The sequence below is a fragment of the Bombina bombina genome, chromosome 11, assembly GCF_027579735.1.
Source record: "Bombina bombina isolate aBomBom1 chromosome 11, aBomBom1.pri, whole genome shotgun sequence".
NCBI lineage: Eukaryota > Metazoa > Chordata > Amphibia > Anura > Bombinatoridae > Bombina > Bombina bombina.
Window position 1 is genome coordinate 6,056,675 of NC_069509.1, and position 23,739 is coordinate 6,080,413.

Sequence of the window (23,739 nt, forward strand, 5' to 3'; positions counted from 1 at the left end):
CGTCCCCTTCGATCAGCTCAGGATCTCCTCCTCTCTTGTTACTTCCTCACATTCCCGTTTACAGGACTTCTCCAGACTGGCCCCCATCTTGTGGAATTCCCTGCCTCGCTCCATAAGACTCTCTCCCCTAGTATTAACAGCTTCAAGCATTCCCTAAAAACTCTACTATTCAGGAATGCATACAACCAACACTAACCTTTCCTAACTCCATTGCTTTCCCCTTGAACCCCTTCAAATGTAAGCCTATGGGCCCAGCTGTTTACAGATCGCTTCATAAGAGCCGACTACAACAGTGAAACTCTCGGCAGGGCCCTCTACCCACCTGACCCCTATAAAAGCTATCCTGTATATAGACTATGTTTACAGCGCTGCGGAATCTGTTGGCGCTCTACAAATACCTGATGATGATGATGATGATGATGATGATGATGATGATAATAATAATAAAAGGCAGTGAAGCGACCTCTATGTGACCTGGATCAAGATGGCAGTCAGGTGACCTCTGTGACCCACGTACAAATGGCACTGAAATGACCTCTCTGTGACCCAGACACAGATGGAACTGAGGTGACCTGTGACCTGGATACAGATGGCATTGAGGTGACCTCTGTGACCCAGATACAGATAGCACTGAGGTGACCTCTCTATGACCCAGATACAGATGGCACTGAGGTGACCTATGTTACCCTGATACAGATGACACTGAGGTGACCCAGATACAGATGGCAATGAGGTGACTTCTGTGACCCTGATACAGATGGCACTGAGGTGACCTCTCTGATACAGATGGCACTGAGGTGACCCCTCTGTGACCCAGATACAAATGGCACTGAGGTGATCTATATGTGACCCACATACACATGGCAGTGAGGTGACCTCTCTGTGACCTATGTACAGCTGGCACTGAGGTGACCTCTCTGTGATTGAGATACAGATGGCACTGAGGTGACCTCTCTGTGACCCACATACAGATGGAACTGAGGTGAGCTGTGACCCAGATAAAGATGTCATTGAGGTGACCTCTCTGACCAAAATGGCAATGAGGTGACCTCTCTGAACCTCCCTTTGACCAAGATATTGATGGCACTGAAGTGACCGCTCTGTGACTCAGATACAGATGGCACTGAGGTGACCTCTCTGTGACCCAGATACAGATGGCACTGAAGTGAGCTCTCTGTGATTGTGATACAGATGGCACTGAAGTGACCTCTCTGTGACCTGGATATAGATGGCAGTGAAGTAACTTTTTGTGATCTGGATACAGCTGGCACTAAGGTGACCTCTCTGTGACCCACATACAGCTGGCACTGAGGTGACCTCTCTGTGACCCATGTACAGATGGCACTGAGGTGACCTCTCTGTGACCCAGATATAGATGGTAGTGAGGTGAATTCTGTGTGGCCTGACAAAAGATGGCAGTGACTTTTTGTGACCTGGATATAGATGTCACTTAGTTGACCTCTCTGTGACCTGGATACAGATGGCAGTAAGTTGACTTGTTACACTGTAGGTGAGACCTTTTTTTACACTGACATTTTTCCTTACAGTCCATTGGTTGCTATCAACAATATTTGTTTTGTCTTTATTTTGCTGCTGTCCCCATATTATCCCGTCTCTGTCTTGCTTGAACATATATTTACTCACCTTGATACGATGACCTCTATTTGCACGCTTTCCGCCCAGGAGACAGTTGTGTTTATACCAAACATTATCTGAATTACTGCCTGCAATAGAGGGATATCTGGTCAGCACTTGATCTACTCCAATGGTGTCCCCAGCCCCACCCTTTCTTATTGACCCTCTCCCTCTCTTATCGATCCTCTCCCTCTCTTATTGTCAGGGTTTTTTCCCTGCTTTGTTTGCCATGTGCTGCTGGCAGCCATTTTACTCACCTCTCTTGCTGACTCTGGTGCATACTGTGTGATGCTGCTCATTTCCTGCACTTCCTTTTATGGCCAGACTGGTGTACATCATCCATGTGAGACAGGATGCAGTCTCAGAATTGTGATGTCATCACTTATTATTTAAAGGGCCTCTGTTTAGTATGCTTTGCCCTTGCGTTGTCTCAGACCTGTTTGTGAGAACTCCTGTGTATAACCTGGCTGTCTGACATCCCTCCTGGTTCCTTATCCCTGGCTTGTTCCTGACTCTGCTGTTCTCCTTGTTCCTGATTCCAGCTCTTCTGACTATTTACTTTGACTCCTGACTCGGCTCGTCTGATTATTTTTGCACTTCTCGTCTCAGTCTGATTCCTGGCACCTTGACATTATGCAAGGGCCATGAATCCTGATGGTGCTAATAATCCACCTTTACCTACCATAATTTCCAGGATGGATGAACAGGATCACCGCTTGGATCAATTTGCACTAGCCCAGCAAACCCTGCTGACTCGCATTGCACATTTGGACCAAAGTGTTCCGCAAGTTATGGCTGATCCTGTTTCCGCTGTTGCACCTAGTCCTACCAGGAGCATGTCCGGTTCTGCACCTCTACCTCAGCAATATGGAGGTGATTCTATTCAGTGCAGAGGGTTTTTGAACCAGGTGGGCGTTTCCCTCTGACAGAGCTAAGGTGAGATTTCTCATCTCGTTACTCTCTAAAACAGCACTTGCCTAATCTCTTGTGGGAGACTTATAAACCTGTGATTTCAAATTACCCTGAATTTGTGGCCTCCTTTCGAAGGGTATTTGATGTTCCGGCTCGTTCCTCCTCTGCTGCTAAACGACTCGTGTTCATTCAGCAAGATTTGAGATCTGTTGCTCACAGTATGCCATTGAGTTCTGTATGCTTGCCGCAGAGGTAGGTTGGAACAATGAAGCCCTTGTTGCCGCCTTCTTTCATGGGCCTTCTTTCATGCGATTAAAGACGAAGTTGCTGCCCGAGATTTACCAGAGGATCTCGAGGCTTTGGTGTCTTTGTTTTATCCTAATTGACATCAGACTCAGAGAGAGGCCCTCTTTCAAGGAGCGATTGCGGAAGCCTCCTGTTCCGTTGTCTCCTACGTGTTCGTTCCCACCCATGCCTCCCTCTCCTTCCAGGCCTCCTGGTCCTGAGTCAACAGGTACTGCTGAGCCAATGGAGTTAGGATTCAAGCGTCTCTCAGCAGCGGAGAGGGCCTTTAGGAGGAGGGAGGGGCTCTTCCTCTATTGTGGGTTAAGGGTCACCTTTTGAAGTCTATTGTGGGTCACCTTTTGAAGTCTTGTCCTACATGGCCGGAAAAACGCTCACACCTAAGGTCCTGTCGGGGGCAGACCTTGGGTGGTTTATCCTCGTCCCTGGAACTGCTAAAGGAGAAACCTTTGGTCACGGTTGTCCTTTCCTGGGTGAACTTCTTCATAGTCACCCAGGCTCTTGTTGTCAGGGTTTTTTCCCTGTTTTGTTTGCCATGTGCTGCTGGCAGCCATTTTACTCACCTCTCTTGCTGACTCTGGTGCATACTGTGTGATGCTGCTCATTTCCTGCATGCCCTTTTATGACCAGACTGGTGTACATCATCCATGTGTGACAGGTTGCAGTCTCATAATTGTGATGTCATCACTTATTATTTAAAGGGCCTCTGTTCAGTATGCTTTGCCCTTGCGTTGTCTCAGACCTGTTTTGTGAGAGTTCCAGTTCCTGTGTATTACCTGGCTGTCTGATGTCCCTCCTGGTTCCTAATCCCTGGCTTGTTCCTGACTCTGCTGTTCTCCTTGTTCCTGATTCCAGCTCGTCTGACTACTCGTTTTGGCTCCTGACTCGGCTCGTCTGACTACCAGCTCTGGTTTTGACTTCTGGCTTGTTATTTGACTTGTGGACTTTTTATTATTTTTTGCTATTAATAAAGGTGTGATTATTTTTGCACTTCTTGTCTCAGTCTGATTCCTGGCACCCTGACACTTATTGATTCTCTCTCTCTCTCTCTCTCTTTTTCTCTTTTTCTCTTTCCATTCCTTCTCTTTCCATTCCTTCTCTTTCCATTCCTTCTCTTTTCATTCCTTCTCTTTTCATCCCTTCTCTTTTTCCCTTCTCTTTTCATTCCTTCTCTTTTCATTCCTTCTCTTTTTCTCTTCTCTTTTCATTCCTTCTCTTTTTCTCTTCTCTTTTCATTCCTTCTCTTTTTCTCTTCTCTTTTCATTCCTTCTCTTATTGACCATCTTCTCTCATTGATCCTCTGCTATTCCTTACTTATTGATCCCACCCTCACCTATTTCTTATACCATCCCCTGTTTCTCTTCTCCCACACCTTTCCCTCAATACCATACCCCCAGCCTCGCTTTTCTCTTTTAACCCCACCCTCTCCCTTTTCTTTTCTGCCTCCATCTTCACCTCTTTCTATTAACCCCACCCTCCCATGTTTGTATTCTATCCTCACCCTCCCTTCTTTCTCATCCCCCACCCCTTACTATTTAACTTTCTTTTTCCCTTTCAGCCTCTTCTCTATTATTTGGCCGATATTTTTGACTGCCTCTTTAATTTCTTCCATCTATTCTTTCTCACCCGGGTTCTTTGCCATAGGATCGGGTGGCTGATGTTGCACAGAAGATTTTGTGGTTCATGCACTCCGCAACTCAGTGTGATATGTCGAGATTTCTGTGAAGTGTAAGTAAATTGTTACATTTGCGGTTGACAAATGATGTGTACATATCATAGGAGCTCATGTGTTACCTGCATAATGTTTGCTGTGCGGTAAATAAGTCCAGAAGGGTAGCTTGTTGTCATGGTGACAAAATGACCTTTCTCACCAGTGTTCTGTAGCTCAAGGACCAAATGGAAAGTTGACCCATGCTGTACCACCAGCGTAGAGTGCCTGTGAGAGAAAATGAGTTAGTAGTCAGACAGGGAATATACAGCAATATGTAAAAAAGGGTAACTTCTTTATTGATAGTGACATAAACTGGCTGGGAAGGAAACGTGGCTAGAGAGGATGGTTGTAAAATATATATAGAATATCTATGAAAACAGCATTGAAGGTGTGAATGTTATGTGAGAAATAAATTGAATATATAGACTCTGCAATATTGAGATGTGTGACCCTGGCAGGGCTGAAGTACTGTACATGTGGACCTAAGATTGCTGCGTATATGTGGACCGGGCAGGGCTGGGGGGCTTGTGGATCTTATATTTATGGGTAGATCTGGATCTGGCAGGGTTGAAGCACATATGGAGATGGCAGTGATGGGTACTTTTACCTAAAAGTGGTGGGCACATGTAGAACTGACAGGGTTTTGGAACATGTGGCCTACATGTTAACCTGGAATGGTTTGGGAATATGTGGATCAGGACTGAAAAAAAATAAAGAAAGAGGCTTAAGGTACATATGTACCTGGAAGGAATAGAGTTTCATGTTTAAGTAGACCTGGAAGAGTTAATGTACATGGAGACCTTGAAATGCATGTGGAACTGACTGGGTTGCGGAGTGTGTGCATCAGGTTAGGTTAGGTTGAGGTAAACTTGAATCTGTGAAAAATATCACAGAGAGGGCGCCTCCTATTGCAATTCTGTGGAAATACAGGTGGAAACAAATCTGGTAGATGGTATAATACTCACAAAATGAGCAGCACCCATGTGCTAATTGATGCAGGCTGGGGAATTTCAGTGACCCAGCTACACTGATCCTGCGACAGGATTGTGGACCCAGGTAATTCAATGATTGAATTACCTGGATCCACCATCCTGTCGCAGGATCAGTGTAGCTGGGTCACTGAAATTCCCCAGCCTGCATCAATTAGCACATGGGTGCTGCTCATTTTGTGAGTATTATACCATCTACCAGATTTGTTTCCACCTGTATTTCCACAGAATTGCACTAGGAGGCGCCCTCTCTCTTTGTGATTTTTTTTCACAGATTCAAGTTTCCTTCTTTCTTCTTCACGAGAGGAGCTGCCCACGCATAGGAGGATACATTTCTACAGACCATATCCACAGACATTTTATTTTGTAATTCTACTTATATTGGACTTTGATTCAATAGACCTTTCTATCGGATACAGCTAAGTTGTTTTATATAGTACAAAATATGACTACTGAATGGTTATTGTATTTTAGTATTGAATACATCTATTTGACTTATTAGCTGTATAACTGTGGGTTATATATATCTAGCAATTGTCATATCAATTATATTATCAATACTTATTGGGTTTATGTTATATTGATTGACTCATATAATTTGTGCTTGGTTGCAATAAGCATTGCTATTTTTCTAATATTCTTTGAGTCACCAGCGCCCCCTAGAGTTGTTCACTTAGGTGTAAACAGCAGTTTTTGTAGGTTGAGGTATATGTTCACCAGATTGGGATATGGTAAATGTGGAGCTAGCTAGGTTGGAGCACATATGCACCAGACTGAGTTGTGCATGTAAACCTGGTTGGGTTGAGGTAAATATGCACCAGAATCAGTTGAAGAAAATGTAAACCTGTTTGGCTTAAATGATTACTTTCTGTTATAATTTTTAAGCTAAACAACTAACATATTAAAGTTAATAAACATTCATTAAAACCTACTGACCTATATTTTCTCCAAAACGAAGTTTCATAACGTTCTAAAAGTTATATCTTTTATTCGCCGATGATGTCACGTTATCCTGCCCACTATTTTCAGCACTGAGTGTTCAAAATACTTAAACCAATAACTTTGTGTTTAAAGCGCCATTTTGAAACCTAGGTATTGTAAACGGATTGGTACAGAGCAAAGGATACCCACAGAGTGGGTTTGGAAAACAAATTTGCAGACAAGATTTCTGATATACGGTAGAGATATGTTAATGAAATGCTATTGATAAAAAGCGTATTTGGGGTAGTTAGTTAATAACAGGCATAGAAAATATTTACTTACAGTGGCCCTTTAAGATGTAGACCATGCTGGGTTGAAGAACATGGGGACCTAGCAGAGTTGAAAAACATGTAAGCCTAGATGGGTTGATGAAAATGTGGACCTGGCTTCATTTAGTTACATGCAGAGCTGGTTGGGTTGAGGCATATTGGGACTCGGCTGCAGACCAGACATGTTTGAGGTACATGGGGACCTCACAGGTTTGAGGGACATATGGACCTGAAAGGGTTGAGGCATCTAGCAGAGCTAAGCGACATGGGGAAATGGTCGGGGTTGACGTACGTGTTTACCTTACTGGGCTTAGGCATATGTGGAAAATACTGAGTTGAGTCACATGGGATCCTAGCATGTTTTGAAGGACATGAGAAATTGATTGGGTTGGGGTACATGTGGACCTGGCAGGGTTGAAGGACATGTAAACCTTTCATGGTTGAAGGACACAAGGACCTAGCTGGGTTGAAGTACATGTGGACCTGTTTTTGCTTAGATACATTAAGATACATGTAAAACTGGTAAAGTTTTAAAAGACATGGGGACCTGGCTGGGGTTGAGGTGCATGGGTACCTGGGTAGCTTGAGTTATATATTCTATTATGTATACCCATTTATATTTGGAGAGATAATTTGTACATACTCCTGGAAATTCACTCTGAGATCTGACCCACAGACACCACCAGTGCCACAGATTTGAAAGGGGACCTAAGACAAAAAAAAATGGTTTCAGTTGGAGCACAGTGACCGGACGACATCACAGAGACACAGTAATACTTTTATAGTTATTGAAGATGTAATCTATTCAGCCTCCGTGTTAAACTCCAGACCTCTACTAGCAGGTAAGTGTCAGTAGGTATGTAGTCTGCTCATTATCCTATATTGTAGACTTGCTGAATTGCCAGTCTGACTTTCTGGGTTATATTACCCCTCGCTCTCTCTGACCCTCTGGTTTATGTTACCCCTCTCTCTATCTGACCATTTGGTTTATGTTACCCCTCACTCTCTGTCTGACCCTCTGGTTTATGTTACCCCTCGCTCTGTGTCTGACCCTCTGGTTTATGTTACCCCTTGCTCTGTGTCTGACCCTCTGGTTTATGTTACCCCTCACTCTCTGTCTGACCCTCTGGCTTATGTTACCCCTCGCTCTGTCTGACCATCTGGTTTATGTTACCCCTCACTCTCTGTCTGACCCTCTGGCTTATGTTACCCCTCACTCTGTCTGACCATCTGGTTTATGTTACCCCTCGCTCTCTGTCTGACCATCTGGTTTATGTTACCCCTCGCTCTCTGTCTGACCCTCTGGCTTATGTGACGTGAGTCACCAAGATCTGAGGGCCTGTTATGGAACATTCTTTGGGTTGGAGGTACATGGGCTTAAGGATACTGCATGGAAATGTGGAATTTTATATGCTGGACACCCCATGTACTTTCATAACTCTGTCTTATGTCTATGTCACCCTGTATCCATAAATACAGGATGGGTACAGGGTGTGAGTGCACCTTGTGGGAGCAATTGTAACTCTATAAACCAAGTGGGCATAAAGGACTTTATAGTTAATAAGAGCGGTTCTTATATTCTGTAATAAGATGTATTTTATTTACGTTTCTAATCTGATTGTGTCTCAGGAGTCTGTCTGGGTAAACTGATTGTGTTCCTGTGTGATTATGTTAACTAGATTGCCCAACATCAGATTGTCTGAGTAAACTTTCTTCCCCAGTTAATTAATTTAATATGTTAATCTGTTTTACCTGTGAATAGACAATTGTTAGAGGTTTGATGTATTGTTCATATGTTTGCTTTACTGTTTAACCAATGCCCTCTGTAACCTGAAGCCAGGGTGTATAAATATGTGTGCTGCTTTCAAATAAACTATTCATTTTTTTGTTCACTGCTTGACCCTCAACACGGTGCCTTGTCACGTCTTTGGGGGATTTACTGTATGCTGCCTTTGCCTCTGGAAGGGAAGATCTATGAAACGGCGGTTTAACCCTTTTATGCTTGGGGGTGCCGTTACAGCTTATGTTACCCCTCACTCTCTGTCTGACCCTCTGGTTTATGTTACCCCTCGCTCTCTGTCTGACCCTCTGGTTTGTTACCCCTCGCTCTCTGTCTGACCCTCTGGTTTATGTTACCCCTCGCTCACTCTCTGTCTGACCCTCTGGTTTATGTTACCCCTCTCTCTCTGTCTGACCCTCTGGGTTATGTTACCCCTCACTCTCTGTTTATGTGAGGGGTAACATAAACCAGAGGGTCAGACAAAAAATATGAGCCAAAAAATATGAGCCAAAAAATATAAGCGTTGTATTTGGCGCCAATAATGTGGGCGTCATACTTGGCGCCAAAAAATGTGGGCGTCATTCTGGTCTCCACCTTTTTTCACATTATTTCAGTCTTACTTTTTCATTGCTTCTGGTTGCCAGAGGCTTGTTTATTTTGCATCTTTTCCCATTCCTGAAACTGTCATTTAAGGAATTTGATAATTTTGCTTTATATGTTGTTTTTTCTATTACATATTGCAAGATGTCACAACCTGACCCTGGATCAGAATCTACTTCTGGAAAGACGCTGCCTGATGCTGGTTCTACCAAAGTTAAGTGCTGTAGTTTGTGTTAGTTGTCATGATAAACTTTCTAATGCAGATAGTGTCTCAATTAGTAATAATCCTTTACCTGTTGTTTTTCCTTCAACATCTAATGTTCAGGATGTCCCTGTTAATGTAAAAGAATTTGTTTCTAATTCTATTAGGAAGGCTCTGTCTGTTATTCCTCCTTCCAGTAAACGTAAAAGGTCTTTTAAAACTTCTCATATTTCAGATTAATTTTTAAGTGACCGCCATCATTCTGACTTATCTGTTTCTGGTGAGGATCTATCTGGTTCAGAAGATTCTGCTTCAGATATTGACACTGATAAATCTTCATATTTATTTAAGATGGAGTTTATTCGTTCTCTACTTAAAGAAGTGTTGATTGCATTAGATATGGAGGAGTCTAGTCCTCTTGATACTAAATCTACTAAGCGTTTAAATTCAGTTTTTAAACCTCATGTAGTTATTCCAGAAGTTTTTTCCAGTTCCTGATGCTATTTCAGAAGTAATTTCTAGGGAATGGAATAGTCTGGGTACTTCATTTTCTCCTTCTCCAAGGTTTAAGAAATTGTACCCTGTGCCATCTGATAGATTAGAATTTTGGGACAAAATCCCTAAAGTTGATGGGGCTATCTCTACTCTTGCTAAACGTACTACTATTCCTACGGCGGATAGTACTTCCTTTAAGGATCCTTTAGATAGGAAGCTTGAATCCTTTCTAAGGAGAGCTTATTTATGTTCAGGTAATCTTCTTAGACCTTGTGGGAGCAATTGTGACTCTATAAACCAAGTGGGCATAAAGGACTTTATAGTTAATAAGAGCTGTTCTTATATTCTGTAATAAGATGTATTTTATTTACGTTTCTAATCTGATTGTGTCTCAGGAGTCTGTCTGGGTAAACAGATTGTGTTCCTGTGTGATTATGTTAACTAGATTGCCCAACATCAGATTGTCTGAGTAAACTTTCTTCCACAGTTAATTAATTTAATATGTTAATCTGTTTTACCTGTGAATAGACAATTGTTAGAGGTTTGATGTATTGTTCATATGTTTGCTTTACTGTTTAACCAATGCCCTCTGTAACCTGAAGCCAGGGTGTATAAATATGTGTGCTGCTTTCAAATAAACTATTCATTTTTCTGTTCACTGCTTGACCCTCAACACGGTGCCTTGTCACGTCTTTGGGGGATTTACTGTATGCTGCCTTTGCCTCTGGAAGGGAAGATCTATTAAACAGCGGTTTAACCCTTTTATGCTTGGGGGTGCCGTTACAGCTTATGTTACCCCTCACTCTGCCTGACCCTCTGGTTTATGTTACACCTCGCTCTCTGTATAACCCTCTGGGTTATGTTACCCCTCGCTCTCTGTCTGACCCTCTGGTTTATGTTACCCCTCACTCTCTGTCTGACCCTCTGGTTTATGTTACCCCTCACTCTCTGTCTGACCCTCTGGTTTATGTTACCCCTCGCTCTCTGTCTGACCCTCTGGTTTATGTTACCCCTCGCTCTCTGTCTGACCCTCTGGTTTATGTTACCCCTCGCTCTCTGTCTGACCCTCTGGTTTATGTTACCCCTCGCTCTCTGTCTGACCCTCTGGTTTATGTTACCCCTCACTCTCTGTCTGACCCTCTGGTTTATGTTACCCCTCTCTCTCTGTCTGACCCTCTGGGTTATGTTACCCCTCACTCTCTGTCTGACCCTCTGGTTTATGTTACCCCTCACTCTCTGTCTGATCCTCTGGTTTATGTTACCCCTCGCTCTCTGTCTGACCCTCTGGTTTATGTTACCCCTCACTCTCTGTCTGACCCTCTGGTTTATGTTACCCCTCACTCTCTGTCTGACCCTCTGGTTTATGTTACCCCTCGCTCTCTGTCTGACCCTCTGGTTTATGTTACCCCTCACTCTCTGTCTGACCCTCTGGTTTATGTTACCCCTCACTCTCTGTCTGACCCTCTGGCTTATGTTACCCCTCGCTCTCTGTCTGACCCTCTGGTTTATGTTACCCCTCGCTCTCTGTCTGACCCTCTGGTTTATGTTACCCCTCGCTCTCTGTCTGACCCTCTGGTTTATGTTACCCCTCGCTCTCTGTCTGACCCTCTGGTTTATGTTACCCCTCGCTCTCTGTCTGACCCTCTGGTTTATGTTACCCCTCACTCTCTGTCTGACCCTCTGGTTTATGTTACCCCTCTCTCTCTGTCTGACCCTCTGGGTTATGTTACCCCTCACTCTCTGTCTGACCCTCTGGTTTATGTTACCCCTCACTCTCTGTCTGATCCTCTGGTTTATGTTACCCCTCGCTCTCTGTCTGACCCTCTGGTTTATGTTACCCCTCGCTCTCTGTCTGACCCTCTGGTTTATGTTACCCTTCGCTCTCTGTCTGACCCTCTGGGTTATGTTACCCCTCGCTCTCTGTCTGACCCTCTGGGTTATGTTACCCCTCGCTCTCTGTCTGACCCTCTGGGTTATGTTACCCCTCGCTCTCTGTCTGACCCTCTGGGTTATGTTACCTCTCGCTCTCTGTCTGACCCTCTGGTTTATGTTACCCCTCGCTCTCTGTCTGACCCTCTGGTTTATGTTACCCCGCTCTCTGTCTGACCCTCTGGTTTATGTTACCCCTCACTCTGTCTGACCCTCTGGTTTATGTTACCCCTCACTTTGTCTGACCCTCTGGTTTATGTTACCCCTCGCTCTCTGTCTGACCCTCTGGCTTATGTTATCCCTCGCTCTCTGTCTGACCCTCTGGGTTATGTTACCCCTCGCTCTCTGTCTGACCCTCTGGTTTATGTTACCCCTCTCTCTGTCTGACCCTCTGGTTTATGTTACCCCTCTCTCTGTCTGACCCTCTGGTTTATGTTACCTCTCACTCTCTGTCTGACCCTCTGGTTTATGTTACCCCTCTCTGTCTGACCCTCTGGGTTATGTTACCCCTCGCTCTCTGTCTGACCCTCTGGTTTATGTTACCCCTCACTCTCTGTATGACCCTCTGGGTTGTGTTTAGTGACAAGACAATGACATTACGCACCTCTGAAGTTACAACAGTATTGCTGGTGGAAGAGAGGATCCACGGTGTGGTATTTGGACCAAGAGAGAAGTTTAGTGACACCTGCACTGGAGTAACATTTTCTAGAAAACAGTTCTGGATAAACAGAGAGTTTGCATATGTCAGTCTGAGAGAGACAAGCAGCAGATGTTCCCAAACAACTCCAAAACAGAAATTACATAAAAAAATCTATTTGACTGCAAGAGCGAGAGACTTGACTTACCACAAGTACAACAGAAAAGTTTTGGCACATTGGCTCCTCCCCTCGGATGTGAAAAGTCTCAATAACTATTGGATCTTGGTTCTTAAATGAGACACGACTTGAGGCAAAAAGCAGATCAAGTTTCATTAAGAACAAAAGAGAAATATTCATATGTCCTGAAGAAGAGAGAATCCAAAGTTACTGAGAAAAGCTACCTATTAATGTGTGATACGTTGTGTAGGTGCCGGTAGTTGTGTAATAAAATAATAATGTGTGTTACGTTGTGTAGGTGCCGGTAGTTATGTAAATGTATTTCCTGTATGTAATAAAATAATAATTTCTTTCATGTAATTAGCAAGAGTCCATGAGCTAGTGACATATGGGATATACATTCCTACCAGGAGGGGAAAAGTTTCCCAAACCTCAAAATGCCTATAAATACACCCCTCACCACACCCACAATTCAGTTTTTACAAACTTTGCCTCCCATGGAGATGGTGAAGTAAGTTTGTGCTAGATTCTACGTTGATATGCGCTTCGCAGCAGGCTGAAGCCCGGTTTTCCTCTCAGCGTGCAGTGAATGTCAGAGGGATGTGAAGAGAGTATTGCCTATTTGAATACAATGGTCTTCCTCTAGGGGATCTATTTCATAGGTTCTCTGTTATCGGTCGCAGAGATTTCTTCTCCTACCTCCCTTTTCAGATCGACGATATACTCTTATATACCATTACCTCTACTGATTCTCGTTTCAGTACTGGTTTGGCTGTCTACTATATGTAGATGAGTGTCTTAGGGTAAGTAAGTCTTATTTTATTTGACACTCTAAGCTATGGTTGGGCACTTTATATGTAAAGTTCTAAATATATGTGTTTAAACTTATATTTGCCATGATTCAGGATAATCAGTATTCCTTCATTCAGACTGTCAGTTTCATTATTTGGGATAATGCATATGAATAAATAATTTTTTCCTTACCTTAAAAATTTTCAATTGACTTTTTTCCCTGCGGGCTGTTAGGCTCGCGGGGGCAGAAAATGCTTCAATTTATTGCGTCATTCTTGGCGCAAACTTTTTTGGCGCAAAATTCTGTCATTTCCGCCGCCATAGTTGACGCCGGAAGTTTGTTCGTGGTTGCGTCATTTTTTGACGTATGTGTGTTACAGACTTTTTTTGCGCCAAAAAATGTGGGCGTCGTTTTTGACGTCAGAGAATGTGGCGTCATTCTTGGCGCCAAAAAATATGAGCGTTGTATTTGGCGCCAATAATGTGGGCGTCATACTTGGCGCCAAAAAATGTGGGCGTCATTCTGGTCTCCACCTTTTTTCACATTATTTCAGTCTCACTTTTTCATTGCTTCTGGTTGCCAGAGGCTTGTTTATTTTGCATCTTTTCCCATTCCTGAAACTGTCATTTAAGGAATTTGATAATTTTGCTTTATATGTTGTTTTTTCTATTACATATTGCAAGATGTCACAACCTGACCCTGGATCAGAATCTACTTCTGGAAAGACGCTGCCTGATGCTGGTTCTACCAAAGTTAAGTGCTGTAGTTTGTGTTAGTTGTCATGATAAACTTTCTAATGCAGATAGTGTCTCAATTAGTAATAATCCTTTACCTGTTGTTTTTCCTTCAACATCTAATGTTCAGGATGTCCCTGTTAATGTAAAAGAATTTGTTTCTAATTCTATTAGGAAGGCTCTGTCTGTTATTCCTCCTTCCAGTAAACGTAAAAGGTCTTTTAAAACTTCTCATATTTCAGATTAATTTTTAAGTGACCGCCATCATTCTGACTTATCTGTTTCTGGTGAGGATCTATCTGGTTCAGAAGATTCTGCTTCAGATATTGACACTGATAAATCTTCATATTTATTTAAGATGGAGTTTATTCGTTCTCTACTTAAAGAAGTGTTGATTGCAATAGATATGGAGGAGTCTAGTCCTCTTGATACTAAATCTACTAAGCATTTAAATTCAGTTTTTAAACCTCATGTAGTTATTCCAGAAGTTTTTTCCAGTTCCTGATGCTATTTCAGAAGTAATTTCTAGGGAATGGAATAGTCTGGGTACTTCATTTTCTCCTTCTCCAAGGTTTAAGAAATTGTACCCTGTGCCATCTGATAGATTAGAATTTTGGGACAAAATCCCTAAAGTTGATGGGGCTATCTCTACTCTTGCTAAACGTACTACTATTCCTACGGCGGATAGTACTTCCTTTAAGGATCCTTTAGATAGGAAGCTTGAATCCTTTCTAAGGAGAGCTTATTTATGTTCAGGTAATCTTCTTAGACCTGCTATTTCTTTGGCTGATGTTGCTGCAGCTTCCACTTTCTGGTTGGAGGCTTTAGCGCAACAAGTGTCAGACCATAATGCTTATAGCATTGTTAAACTTCTTCAACATGCTAATAACTTTATTTGTGATGCCATTTTTTATATCATTAAAATTGATGTCAGGTATATGTCTTTAGCTATTATGGCTTAAATCTTGGAATGCAGATATGACTTCTAAGTCAACTTTGCTTTCTCTTTCTTTCCAAGGTAATAAATTATTTGGTTCACAGTTGGATTCTATAATTTCAATTGTTACTGGGGGGAAAGGAACCTAAATCTAAAGGTAAATATAGGGCTGCTAATCGTTTTCGTTCCTTTCGTCAGAACAAGGAACAGAAGCCTGCCCCTTCCCCTAAAGGAACAGTTTCCGTTTAGAAACCTTCTCCAGTCTGGAATAAATCCAAGCCTTTTAGAAAGTCAAAACCAGCTCCCAAATTCACATGAAGGTGCTGCCCTCATTCCAGCACAGCTGGTAGGGGGCAGGTTACGATTTTTCAAAGATATTTGGATCAATTCGATTCACAGTCTTTGGATTCAGAACATTGTTTCACAAGGGTACAGAATAGGTTTCAAGGTAAGGCCGCCTGTGAGAAGATTTTTTCTCTCACGCATTCCAGTAAACCCAGTGAAGGCTCAGGCATTTCTGAAATGTGTTTCAGACCTAGAGTTGGCTGGGGTAATTGTGCCAGTTCCAGTTCTGGAACGGGGTCTGGGGTTTTACTCAAATCTATTCATTGTACCAAAGAAGGAGAATTCCTTCAGACCAGTTCTGGATCTAAAAATATTGAATCGTTATGTAAGGATACCAACATTGAAAATGGTGACTATAAGGACTATTCTGCTTTTTGTTCAGCAAGGGCATTATATGTCTACAATAGACTTATAGGATGCATATCTTCATATTCCAATCCATCCAGATCACTATCAGTTCCTGAGATTCTCTTTTCTAGACAAGCATTACCAGTTTGTTGCCCTTCCGTTTGGCCTAGCAACAGCTCCAAGGATCTTTTCAAAGGTTCTCGGTGCCCTTCTCTCTGTAATCAGAGAACAGGGTATTGCGGTATTTCCTTATTTGGACGATATCTTGGTACTTGCTCAGTCTTTACATTCTGCAGAATCTCATACGAATCAACTTGTGTTTCTTCAAAGACATGGTTGGAGGATCAATTTACTAAAGAGTTCCTTGATTCCTCAGACAAAGGTAACCTTTTTGGGTTTTCAAATAGATTCAGTGTCCATGACTTTGTCTCTAACAGAAAAGAGACGTCTGAAGTTGGTTTCAGCTTGTCGAAACCTTCAGTCTCAATCATTCCCTTCAGTGGCTATGTGCATGGAAGTTTTAGGTCTCATGACTGCTGCATCGGACGCGATCCCCTTTGCTCGCTTTCACATGAGACCTCTCCAGCTTTGTATGCTGAACCAGTGGTGCAGGGATTATACAAAGATATCACAATTAATATCCTTAAATCCCAATGTTCGATCTTCTCTGACTTGGTGGTTGAATCACCATCGTCTAATTCAAGGGGCCTCTTTTGTTCGTCCAACCTGGACTGTGATCTCAACAGATGCGAGTCTTTCAGGTTGGGGAGCTGTATGGGGATCTCTGACAGCGCAGGGGGTTTGGGAATTTCAGGAGGCGAAATTACCAATCAACATTTTGGAACTCAGTTCTGGCCTCTTCTGAAGAGAGAATCGTTTATTTGTTTTCAGACAAACAATGTCACAACCGTGGCGTATGTCAATCATCAAGGTGGGACTCGCAGTCCTCTGGATATGAAAGAAGTATCTCGGATACTTGTATGGGCGGAATCCAGCTCCTGTCTAATCTCTGCGGTTCACATCCCAGGTGTAGACAATTGGGAAGCGGATTATCTCAGTCGCCAGACGTCACATCCAGGCGAATGGTCTCTTCACCCAGAGGTATTTCTTCAGATTGTTCAAATCTGGGGACTTCGAGAAATAGATCTGATGGCCTCTCATCTAAACAAGAAACTTCCCAGGTATCTGTCCAGATCCAGGGATCCTCAGGCGGAAGCAGTGGACGCGTTGTCGCTTCCTTGGAATTATCAACCTGCTTATATCTTTCCGCCTCTAGTTCTAATGGAACGTTTGTTTGTATTGCTGGTGGCTCCAGCATGGCCTCACAGGTTTTGGTATGCGGATCTCGTTCGGATGGCAAGTTGCCAACCTTGGACACTTCCGTTAAGGCCAGACCTTCTATCTCAAGGCCCATTTTTCCATCAGGATCTCAAATAATTAAATTTGAAGGTATGGAGATTGAACGCTTGATTCTTAGTCATAGAGGTTTCTCTGACTCAGTGATTAATACTATGATACAGGCTCGTAAGTCTGTCTCTAGAAAGATTTATTACTGAGTCTGGAAGACTTACATTTCTTGGTGTTTTTCTCATAAATTCTCTTGGCATTCTTTTAGAATTCCTAGGATTTTACAGTTTCTTCAAGATGGTTTGGATAAGGGTTTGTCTGCAAGCTCTTTGAAAGGTCAAATCTCTGCTCTTTCTGTTCTTTTTCACAGAAAGATTGCTAATCATCCTGATATTCATTGTTTTGTACAGGCTTTGGTTCGTATCAAGCCTGTCATTAAGTCAATCTCTCCTCCTTGGAGTCTTAATTTGGTTCTGAGGGCTTTACAGGCTCCTCCGTTTGAACCTATGCATTCTCTGGATATTAAATTACTTTCTTGGAAAGTTTTATTCCTTTTGGTCATCTCTTCTGCTAGAAGAGTTTCTGAGTTATCTGCTCTTTCTTGTGAATCTCCTTTTCTGATTTTTCATCAGGATAAGGCGGTGTTGCGGACTTCATTTAAATTTTTACCTAAGGTAGTGAATTCTAACAACATTAGTAGAGAAATTTTTGTCCCTTCATTGTGTCCTAATCCTAAGAATTCTATGGAGAGATCTTTACATTCTTTGGATGTAGTAAGAGCTTTGAAATATTATGTTGAAGCTACTAAAGGTTTTAGAAAGACTTCTAGTCTATTTGTTATCTTTTCTGGTTCTAGGAAAGGTCAGAAGGCTTCTGCCATTTCTTTGGCATCTTGGTTAAAGTCTTTGATTCATCATGCTTATGTAGAGTCGGGTAAGTCCCCACCTCATAGGATAACGGCTCATTCTACTAGGTCAGTTTCTACTTCCTGGGCTTTTAGGAATGAAGCTTCTATTGATCAGATTTGCAAAGCAGCAACTTGGTCTTCTTTGCATACTTTTACTAAATTTTACCATTTTGATGTACTTCAGGCAGCTGTTTCAGTTTGATTCTTCTGCTTATAATTTCAGTTTTTTTCATTATAAGATTAAAACTTTTTGATTTGGGTTGTGGATTATTTTTTCAGCGGAATTGGCTGTCTTTATTTTATCCCTCACTCTCTAGTGACTCTTGTGTGGAAGTTCCACATCTTGGGTATCTGCTATCCCATACGTCACTAGCTCATGGACTCTTACATGAAAGAAAACATAATTTATGTAAGAACTTACCTGATAAATTCATTTCTTTCATATTAGCAAGAGTCCATGAGGCCCACCCTTTTTGTGGTGGTTATGATTTTTTTGTATAAAGCACAATTATTCCAATTCCTTATTTTTGATGCTTTCGCTCCTTTCTTATCACCCCACTTCTTGGCTATTCGTTAAACTGAATTGTGGGTGTGGTGAGGGGTGTATTTATAGGCATTTTGAGTTTGGGGAACTTTGCCCCTCCTGGTAGGAATGTATATCCCATACGTCACTAGCTCATGGACTCTTGCTAATATGAAAGAAATTAATTTATCAGGTAAGTTCTTACATAAATTATGTTGTGTATTACGTTGTGTAGGTGCTGGTAGTTATGTGAGTGTATTTCCTGTATGTAATAAAATAATAAAATAATAATGTGTTATGTTGTGTAGGTGCCGGTAGTTGTGTAATAAAATAATAATGTGTGTTACGTTGTGTAGGTGCCGGAAGTTATGTGAGTGTATTTCTTGTATGTAATAAAATAATAATGTATGTTACGTTGTGTAGGTGCCGGTAGTTATGTAATAAAATAATAATGTGTGTTACGTGGTGTAGGTGCAGGTAGTTATGTGAGTGTATTTCCTGTATGTAATAAAATAATGTGTTATGTTGTGTAGGTGCCGGTAGTTATGTGAGTGTATTTCCTGTATGTAATAAAATAATAATGTGTGTTATGTTGTGTAGGTGCCGGTAGTTATGTGATAAAATAATAATGTGTGTTACGTTGTGTAGATGCCGGTAGTTATGTGAGTGTATTTCCTGTATGTAATAAAATAATAATGTGTGTTATGTTGTGTAGGTGCCGGTAGTTATGTAATAAAATAATAATGTGTGTTACGTTGTGTAGATGCCGGTAGTTATGTGAGTGTATTTCCTGTATGTAATAAAATAATAATGTGTGTTATGTTGTGTAGGTGCCGGTAGTTATGTGAGTGTATTTCCTGTATGTAATAAAATAATAATGTGTATTACGTTGTGTAGGTGCCGGTAGTTATGTGAGTGTATTTCCTGTATGTAATAAAATATTAATGTGTGTTACGTTGTGTAGGTGCTGGTAGTTATGTAATAAAATAATAATATGTGTTACAGGAAATACATAACTGTATTTCCTGTATGTAATAAAATAATAATGTGTGTTACATCGTGTAGGTGCCGGTAGTTATGTAATAAAATAATAATGTGTGTTACGTTGTATAGGTGCCGGTAGTTATGTAATAAAATAATAATGTGTGTTACGTTGTATAGGTGCCGGTAGTTATGTAATAAAATAATAATGTGTGTTACGTTGTATAGGTGCCGGTAGTTATGTAATAAAATAATAAAGTGTGTTACGTTGTGTAGGTGCCGGTAGTTATGTAATAAAATAATAATGTGTGTTACGTTGTGTAGGTGCCAGTAGTTATGCGAGTGTATTTCCTGTATATAATAAAATAATAATGTGTGTTACGTTGTGTAGGTGCCGGTAGTTATGTAATAAAATAATAATGTGTGTTACAGGAAATACATAACTGTATTTCCTGTATGTAATAAAATAATGTGTGTTACGTTGTGTAGGTGCCGGTAGTTATGCGAGTGTATTTCCTGTATATAATAAAATAATAATGTGTGTTATGTTGTGTAGGTGCCGATAGTTATGTGAGTGTATTTCCTGTATATAATAAAATAATAATGTGTGTTATGTTGTGTAGGTGCCGATAGTTATGTGAGTGTATTTCCTGTATGTAATAAAATAATAATGTGTGTTACGTTGTGTAGGTGCCGGTAGTTATGTGAGTGTAATTCCTGTATATATTAATGTGTGTTATGTTGTGTAGGTGCCGGTAGTTATGTGAGTGTATTTCCTGTATATAATAAAATAATAACGTGTGTTATGTTGTGTAGGTGCCGGTAGTTATGTGAGTGTATTTCCTGTATGTAATAAAATATGTGCTACGTGGTGTAGGTGCCGGTAGTTATGTGAGTGTATTTCCTGTATGTAATAAAATAATAATGTGTGTTACGTTGTGTAGGTGCTGGTAGTTATGTAATAAAATAATAATGTGTTATGTTGTGTAGGTGCTGGTAGTTATGTAATAAAATAATAATGTGTTATGTTGTGTAGGTGCCGGTAGTTATGTGAGTGTATTTCCTGTATGTAATAAAATAACAATGTGTGTTATGTTGTGTAGGTGCCAGTAGTTATGTGAGTGTATTTTCTGTATGTAATAAAATAATGTGTGTTACGTTGTGTAGGTGCCGGTAGTTATGTGAGTGTATTTCCTGTATGTAATAAAATAATAATGTGTGTTACGTTGTGTAGGTGCCGGTAGTTATGTGAGTGTATTTCCTGTATGTAATAAAATAATAATGTGTGTTACGTTGTGTAGGTGCTGGTAGTTATGTAATAAAATAATAATGTGTGTTATGTTGTGTAGGTGCCGGTAGTTATGTGAGTGTATTTCCTGTATGTAATAAAATAATAATGTGTGTTACGTTGTGTAGGTGCCGGTAGTTATGTGAGTGTATTTCCTGTATATAATAAAATAATAACGTGTGTTATGTTGTGTAGGTGCCGGTAGTTATGTGAGTGTATTTCCTGTATATAATAAAATAATAATGTGTGTTACGTTGTGTAGGTGCTGGTAGTTATGTGAGTGTATTTCCTGTATGTAATAAAATAATAATGTGTGTTACGTTGTGTAGGTGCCAGTAGTTATGTGAGTGTATTTCCTGTATGTAATAAAATAATAATGTGTGTTACGTTGTGTAGGTGCCAGTAGTTATGTGAGTGTATTTCCTGTATGTAATAAAATAATAATGTGTGTTACATTGTGTAGGTGCCGGTAGTTGTGTAATAAAATAATAATGTGTGTTACGTTGTGTAGGTGCCGGTAGTTATGTGAGTGTATTTCCTGTATGTAATAAAATAATAATGTGTGTTACGTTGTGTAGGTGCCAGTAGTTATGTGAGTGTATTTCCTGTATGTAATAAAATAATAATGTGTGTTACATTGTGTAGGTGCCGGTAGTTGTGTAATAAAATAATAATGTGTGTTACGTTGTGTAGGTGCCGGTAGTTATGTGAGTGTATTTCCTGTATGTAATAAAATAATAATGTGTGTGTTATGTTGTGTAGATGCCGGTAGTTATGTGAGTGTATTTCCTGTATGTAATAAAATAATAATGTGTGTTACGTTGTGTAGGTGCCGGTAGTTATGTAATAAAATAATAATGTGTGTTACACTCACATAACTACCGGCACCTACACAACGTAACACACATTATTATTTTATTACATACAGGAAATACACTCACATAACTACCGGCACCTACACAACATAACACACACATTATTATTTTATTACATACAGGAAATACACTCACATAACTACCGGCACCTACACAACATAACACACTATTATTTTATTACATACAGGAAATACACTCACATAACTACCGGCACCTACACAACGTAACACACACATTAATATTTTATTACATACAGGAAATACACTCACATAACTACCGGCACCTACACAACATAACACACATTATTATTTTATTACATACAGGAAATACACTCACATAACTACCGGCACCTACACAACATAACACACTATTATTTTATTACATACAGGAAATACACTCACATAACTACCGGCACCTACACAACATAACACACATTATTATTTTATTACATAACTACCGGCACCTACACAACGTAACACACACATTAATATTTTATTACATACAGGAAATACACTCACATAACTACCGGCACCAACACAACGTAACACACACATTAATATTTTATTACATACAGGAAATACACTCACATAACTACCGGCACCTACACAACATAACACTATTATTTTATTACATACAGGAAATACACTCACATAACTACCGGCACCTACACAACGTAACACATTATTATTTTATTACATACAGGAAATACACTCACATAACTACCGGCACCTACACAACGTATTTCCTGAATGTAATAAAATAATAATGTGTGTTATGTTGTGTAGGTGCCGATAGTTATGTAATAAAATAATAATGTGTGTTAATTTGCGTGGGTGCCAGTAGTTATGTAATAAAATAACAATGTGTGTTACGTTGTGTAGGTGCCGGTAGTTATGTAATAAAATAACAATGTGTGTTATGTTGTGTAGGTGCCGGTAGTTATGTGAGTGTATTTCCTGTATGTAATAAAATATTAATGTGCGTTACGTTGTGTAGGTGCCGGTAGTTATGTGAGTGTATTTCCTGTATATAATAAAATAATAACGTGTGTTATGTTGTGTAGGTGCCGGTAGTTATGTGAGTGTATTTCCTGTATATAATAAAATAATAATGTGTGTTATGTTGTGTAGGTGCCGGTAGTTATGTGAGTGTATTTCCTGTATGTAATAAAATATTAATGTGCGTTACATTGTGTAGGTGCCGGTAGTTATGTGAGTGTATTTCCTATTTATACTAAAATAATAATGTGTGTTACGTTGTGTAGGTGCTGGTAGTTATGTGAGTGTATTTCCTGTATGTAATAAAATAATAATGTGTGTTATGTTGTGTAGGTGCCGGTAGTTATGTGAGTGTATTTCCTGTATGTAATAAAATAATAATGTGTGTTACGTTGTGTAGGTGCCGGTAGTTATGTAATAAAATTATAATGTGTGTTACGTTGTGTAGGTGCCGGTAGTTATGTGAGTGTATTTCCTGTATGTAATAAAATAATAATGTGTGTTACGTTGTGTAGGTGCCGGTAGTTATGTGAGTGTATTTCCTGTATGTAATAAAATAATAATGTGTGTTATGTTGTGTAGGTGCCGGTAGTTATGTTAGTGTATTTCCTGTATGTAATAAAATAATAATGTATGTTATGTTGTGTAGGTGCCGGTAGTTATGTAATAAAATAATAATGTGTGTTACGTTGTGTAGGTGCTGGTAGTTATGTAATAAAATAATAATGTGTGTTATGTTGTGTAGGTGCCGGTAGTTATGTGAGTGTATTTCCTGTATATAATAAAATAATAATGTGTGTTATGTTGTGTAGGTGCCGGTAGTTATGTGAGTGTATTTCCTGTATGTAATAAAATATGTGCTACGTGGTGTAGGTGCCGGTAGTTATGTAATAAAATAATAATGTGTGTTATGTTGTGTAGGTGCCGGTAGTTATGTAATAAAATAATAATGTGTTATGTTGTGTAGGTGCCGGTAGTTATGTGAGTGTATTTCCTGTATATAATAAAATAATAATGTGCGTTATGTTGTGTAGGTGCCGGT

The 23,739-nt window shown here is 40.4% G+C and overlaps 1 protein-coding gene across 1 annotated transcript in view; it reads right to left on the reverse strand.

Annotated features, from left to right (window-relative positions):
* Positions 1 to 23,739, reverse strand: part of ITGAL (integrin subunit alpha L) — a 450,284-nt gene that overhangs the window by 127,702 nt on the left and 298,843 nt on the right. The window contains exons 17-22 of the mRNA XM_053695200.1: positions 12,652 to 12,806; positions 12,411 to 12,524; positions 7,444 to 7,508; positions 4,645 to 4,786; positions 4,477 to 4,569; positions 1,645 to 1,724 (exon numbers count right to left, since the gene is read on the reverse strand). Coding sequence (XP_053551175.1) covers positions 1,645 to 1,724; positions 4,477 to 4,569; positions 4,645 to 4,786; positions 7,444 to 7,508; positions 12,411 to 12,524; positions 12,652 to 12,806 — 649 coding nt within the window. The remainder of the gene's footprint in view (positions 1 to 1,644; positions 1,725 to 4,476; positions 4,570 to 4,644; positions 4,787 to 7,443; positions 7,509 to 12,410; positions 12,525 to 12,651; positions 12,807 to 23,739) is intronic.